This window comes from Amphiura filiformis, chromosome 15 (genome assembly GCF_039555335.1).
Source record: "Amphiura filiformis chromosome 15, Afil_fr2py, whole genome shotgun sequence".
NCBI classification, from domain to species: Eukaryota; Metazoa; Echinodermata; class Ophiuroidea; order Amphilepidida; family Amphiuridae; genus Amphiura; species Amphiura filiformis.
Genome location: NC_092642.1, coordinates 60,405,144 through 60,411,143, shown reverse-complemented (window position 1 = coordinate 60,411,143; position 6,000 = coordinate 60,405,144). Strand labels below are relative to the sequence as shown.

The following is a 6,000-nucleotide window of genomic DNA, read 5'->3' as shown; positions in this document are numbered from 1 at the left end:
TTTGATAAATTTGAGTCTGTAAAGTCCCAGACTGGAAAAGCGTTATATAATCCAAGACAGAATTAAAAGACTAGTTTGCATCTGATGTTGTATGCTATTGTTTGGAAATTCTGTCGGTTAGCATGACGTCACTTGCGATAGATCGCTTCTTCCCATTGTCTGCTTTTGCTGAGATTTGGCTGTTCCATTTTGCCCTCTCGGACACGAAGGGGACATACATTTACCGTTGTAGGGGAAATCACAAAACATGCCATAAAGTAAATACCTCTTGATGAAACAATTACAATAGTTCTATTTCTTATCAGGGAAATCAACTTTAAATAATTACCAAAGACAAGGCAAATTGGTATTTTCTGTGCTGAGAAAATTTACTTGAACTGAAAAGCCCTGTACAAACCAATAGGGATTTTGTGTGGGTGTCCCCTTTGACAGACGTGAGAAGTGGGTAAGTGCAATAGATGGAACAACCCGACGGAGATAATAGAGTCTTGTGCCAGTCGTCAAAAGTTGTAATTTTGTGTTTTGATCACAAAGATTGGATATTTTCATTCCTGATTCTGAAAGAAATTTGAAGGTAATTCGCCTTTTTGGATACTATACAGTATGTAATGCATTTAATCAAAATTGATTGAGTGTATACCTGTGCACAAAACTAATCGGGTCACAATAGGCAGAGATTGTGACAATTTTTGAGGCCTAAAGTTGAACATTTTTATGTTTTTTTACACCTTTTGAAGAAAAGGATGCATTATCACTTGCCCTCATGTTTTTACTTGCTTTAAATTTGGCAGAACATTTGTCCTGGAATTAAATTTACACTATTGCACATATAGCCCTTTTATATATATCCAAGCAAAGTTGCGAAGATTTTAAAATCAACTTGGCAGACATTTTCTCCCGCCCTCCAAATCAAAATCAGTCATGATAAGCTTGAAAGTGCTAGGAAATTTGAAAACTTACATTTGTATAATGCATAAATGAAATATTTTCACTATTCTCACGGTGTTAACAGGGTCACATTTAAGGAGTTTGCTTGGCGTCCAGGGACTCCTTATTTTTTGATTTTGCCCATTTTGGACTCCTTAAATCTCAAGTTCATACATGCTCGCTATATAACGTCGCGTGTGATTGGTTGAGAGCTGGGCATAAACAGCGTTTATGCCCGGTGTCCTGGATGTGAGATCGCCGGGTAGGGAAAATGCAGGGAAATTGTGTATTTTAATAACTTTTTTGTTATTATTTTGATGAAATAAGAATCACAAAATGTTCTGGGATGTATGAACGGGGTTCATTCATATATTTTCATGACTAAGCGGTTGTTTATGCCCTCAGGCATAGCGGCCCTCGGGCATAAACAACCGTTAGTCATGAAAATATATGAATGAACCCCTAATTGAAAGTGGCCAAAGGGTCTGATAAAAACTGTATGGACTCCTTAATCATAGACTCTGACATGTATTCAGAGTCTATGGACAGATGGACTCCTTAAATTCTCATCGGACCCCTTAAATGTTTTGCACGCACTAAAGGGTCCAGACAAATTAAATTGGACCCCTTGATTTTTTGTACTCGCGCTACCCTGGGTGTTATTGACATCTTTTTAAACATATTTGTTATATCAAACAATTTTTGTAACAAAAAAAGACTTTTCTCTGAGAGGCATCATAAAAAAAATGCGCAAGTATTAAGTATTGAGGCATAGGCTAGGCTCAAGAGGCTAGGGGCTTACTATTATTTTTTTTATCATGACCCAAAGCCTCACTCCAAAAAATTTGCAATTTTTATACCATCAAAACAGTCATCTACATTTGTTAAATTGTAAACTGATGGTCGACTGCCCTCATCCACTGCATTATGTGTTCATTGATTTTGGAACCATCTACTAGTGCACTAATCCAATCTACAGAACAGAGATCTGGCAACGCTGTTCACCGGCTTCTTGCTTCCGAATTCGTCACCGGCGGATGTCTTCTGCTGAAGCTGATTTGACAGTTGGAGTTTTTAGATTTCGATAGGAACCACCAGGAATCTCGTGTGATTTTTGGTAATGTATATTTCAATCTATAGTTTAGATGTTGTTATATTGAGTGTTACCCTTGTAAATGCCTGTCCATTAGTAGTAGTCCGGACCTAATTTAATTTTTTAAGCTAGGCCCACTCCACTCCACTGCTAGTCCGAGGTGCTCTGACGATAACACTCCGATCGCCAGGCAATCTACGTTATTAGGCCAGTGGGACAACGAAACCGCTACGTGAACGAGCTACTCCACTGCATGCACTGCAGTACTATTATAGCCAAAATAACAATTTCTCGATCATGAGAGGATGTACCTTCTGCGTCAGCGTACTTTTCATAGAATAACACGATCGCACAACCTGCATGACCGAACCTTGACCTTGCCTAGCAGTAGCAACGACCGTGTGATTGGTCAATTCTTAAAAGCTGTGTTTGCATCGTAAGCGCAGGTATTTGCGTAGTTATTTTCGTAATACGCTCGGCGCAAATAACTGTGCGTACCCAAATTGGCTCTTTATATGATGGAGAATTTAATATTTTGGCTATATATAAATTGAAGACAGAGATAAAAAGACTAGTTTGCGTCTGATATCACTGTCAATCAAATTTTTTACGATCCTTGAAAAGTTGATTGGTCGTGTTGGTTGATAGCGCATACAAGGAAGCAAGGGTAGCGCTAGGTCCAAAAGCTCGGGGTCCCTTGGGACCCGAGCTAACAGAAAATGCAAAAATGGGGGTCCCTAAAGAAATATCGGGGTCCCAACTATTGTCTAGCCAATTCAATTTATTTGTGTGATACCATACTATTATTTTTTTTTTTTTGGGGAGCAGGGGTTTATTAAATATTATTGTATTTTTTGTTTGTTCTTTCATTCTTTTTCTTTCTTTACTTTCTTTTCTTTTTCTTTCTTTTTTTTTTTCTTTTTTTTTCTTTCTTTTCTTTTTTCTTTTCTTTTTTTTCTTTTTTTTTTTTTTTCTTTTCTTTCTTTTCTTTTCTTTTTTTTCTTTTTTTTCTTTTTTTCTTTTTTTTTTAATTTTCTTTTTTTATTTCAATCAAATTAGTATAATTACCTAATATTTCCCGCCCGCCACTGCCTGCCCAATAATACTTTTAATACTGCCCTCTATTGTCGGTATTTGCCAGTATACAAATATTAACTGCTCATGAGTGTGATGGTAAAAATATACCAGCCCGAATTGAAAGATGGATTGTTCCATTTCACGAGCCGGGGCGAGTGAAATGGAACAATCCATCTTTCAATGAGGGCTGGTATATTTTTTACCATCACACTAATAAAAGCAGTTAATATTTGTTTTATATAACTCATCTATAGATTCTAGTCATTTGATATTGTATTATCACAAGATTTCAAAGGCAAAAGGTCTATCAATAATATGAATGAATTATTACTTACCTCCCATCATAATGGTATGATCCATACTGCCAGTCAGCTAGTTTGGGTTCCATAGTTCAAAAGTCAAGTAACGTTTATACAGTTAAACATCAATAAACACCAAAATCCAAAGCAAGTTATCCAAAACAAGTTTCCAACATATGTACAAGAAGCCATCAATTAGGCTACTGCTGATTGTAAAACTTAACTGAACAACCGTGGAAGTTTAAAGTGAGAGTCTGACGGTTGCTAGTATTCAATGAACTGTTCATGCTGTACGCATTGTTCATAATGTCAATGTCTTGCAAAATGCGATTCTCTTGTGAATCTGTCAATACTGCAAGGTCTCCAAGATCACCATCACCCATGGTTTGTTCATTATTAGGTACCGGTACAATATCCATTCCAACTGCAGGCTTAGGCCTAGCCGTAGCAATACTACTACTAGTGCCAGCTCCGCCTCCGGTACTCGCTGGCTGCGGCTGCTGTTCAGTAGCTTCAGTAGGCCTACGTGTTGGCCTAGCCTCCGGGCCTAGCTTAGCATGCTTAGCATGACTACTTTCATTTGCAGGAGAAATGACTTTGCGTGCTATTGCTGCGCTCATTTTCCGTTTCGTGTCCTCCGACGTTCTACTATAGTGCTTTATACTCTGTTCCGAGTGATGGCCACTTACAGACATTATATCTCGGTTCTCAAATCCATGTCGATCTAACACCGTTACGCAGGTTGCTCTCAAACAGTGATTTGTGTACACTTTTGAGCAACCTGCATCTTGTGATATTACTTTTACCTTTTTCCCTAGCGTGTTCACGCCGACTGGCATGTTACAGTACCAGGGCTCGTCCTCGGAATCGGGTACCTGATCTTTAGGCTTTTGCCAAAAGGCAGGACAGTTTGATTTAATTTAGACGTGTATGCCAGGAGCGATTTGACGGGACAACGTTCGTTTCCGGAATTTCGCACATCATTCCACCAGTAATCTCGTCAGCATTTTCACGGTTGTTTTTCGTCAGCTCGTCGCGACGTGTTATTGCTCTTAAGCCATCATCACCCGTTTCAATTATAAAGTCTGATTCCTTCATTGAACGGAGGTTTTCCTGGCCACGGTTACATAAGAAGAGCATAATGTCAACAAAAACTTTGTTTTGCAAACCTTTTGGAGAAGATGTATCCATCGAAGCTTGTATTTTTTCAAAGTCTGGCTTCGGAATTGTTGGTTTGTGCTTCACATAACCAAGTCCTTCTTGTTTAAGCTTAACTAACATCGCTTTGAAGCTCTTGTTGCTCTCTGTAAATTCATTGTCTTTGACAATATCCCATCCTCGAAGGTCTTGAAAATGACGTTGGACTCCATAGCGTATTCCTTGCATTGATTTTTTGGTATACAAGGTACCATCTTCTTTGCGTAGCGCTGCATAAAATTTGCTGAGGAACACGTCCAGCTGATCTGCTGACATTGCTTCTACCTCAACCAGGCTGGCTCCTCCTCTTACTTGTGCATACTCTGCTAGTATCCTGACAGCGTACTTTATTTGTCTCTTTGTATTTTTACTGTCTGCAGCATCGTATAGCGTCTGTAGGTCGTCATCTTCGATTAAAGCAAAGCGAACTTGTGGATCAACTTTTTTGACCGCCGCCATGATTATTACAACAATTTCGTCTGCACCAATTTACATAGTCATCACCAGAAGGCGACGCTCCATGCTCATAATTTTGTAATAGGACAACCACACTTTGCATTTAGCATGAGATTAAATACTACATTTAATCTCTTCAACGACTTGCTTTGGCTACTTAATATAGAATGAATAATGTTAGCGCACAGAATGGGACTGGGTAAGAGATGGTTTACTATTAAACAGATGCAGGTGATAGTTTTTACCATCACCACGGATGATGCGATGGTAAAAATGATAAATGATCATGTGTTACAATCTCACCAATCAAATGACTAGAATCTATGGATGAGTTATATAATAAACAATGGCAGCCATAGCCAGAGATCTCGCCGTATTTTCGCGATATCACTGCTGTTTTGCTGTCAAAATTTTCACTCACAAAGCAGTATTACTGTGCATAATATTAATTATTGAAGTAAATTAGGCCATAATTTTGTATTTCAGGTGTTCAGTTTCTTCGAAAATGATGTGCATAATGCAAGTTGAGGAAACTTTTGAGCCTAGTTTTATGAAACCTGGATATAGAAAACAACATGTGGGAATTTTTGTTGCGTCTGACGGGACGCAATAACTCACTGCTTTTGCAATATTCATGCGTGAGATTCGGGTTTTGGTGGGTCCGGGACGCAAAAACGCAGCCTAGCGCGACCCTTGCAAGGAAGGTCGATTTATCTGGTGCTGATCGGAGAAAAGGAATAGCAGTATTTTGTAATTTGAGTAAATGGCGAAAAATTATGTACTTTTACAAGGCAAAAAGCAACTTTTCTAGGCATTGTGGACATGGTGCCTTCGTGAAAGAAAGTTTCCTACTACGGTAGTACTATTAAGACCTAACTTTTGAGATGATTTGTATGTTTGAAGGTGCAAAATTAACAATAAGGTGCCTGGTTTTACCGCCGTGTTCAGCAA

At 38.6% G+C, this 6,000-nt stretch overlaps 2 protein-coding genes across 2 annotated transcripts in view; one reads left to right on the top strand and one right to left on the bottom strand.

Moving 5' to 3' along the window:
• The first annotated feature begins 1,954 nt into the window (after positions 1-1,954).
• Positions 1,955-6,000, top strand: part of LOC140171902 (sodium/hydrogen exchanger 9B2-like) — a 39,805-nt gene continuing 35,759 nt past the window's right edge. The window contains exon 1 of the mRNA XM_072195244.1: positions 1,955-2,044. The gene's annotated coding sequence lies outside the window, so the exon portion shown is untranslated. The remainder of the gene's footprint in view (positions 2,045-6,000) is intronic.
• On the bottom strand, positions 3,597-5,087 carry LOC140171072 (uncharacterized). Its single transcript, XM_072194245.1, is given in 3 exon segments — positions 3,597-4,312; positions 4,315-4,359; positions 4,362-5,087. Coding segments are annotated over 3 exon segments (1,452 nt in total). The 5' UTR covers positions 5,053-5,087.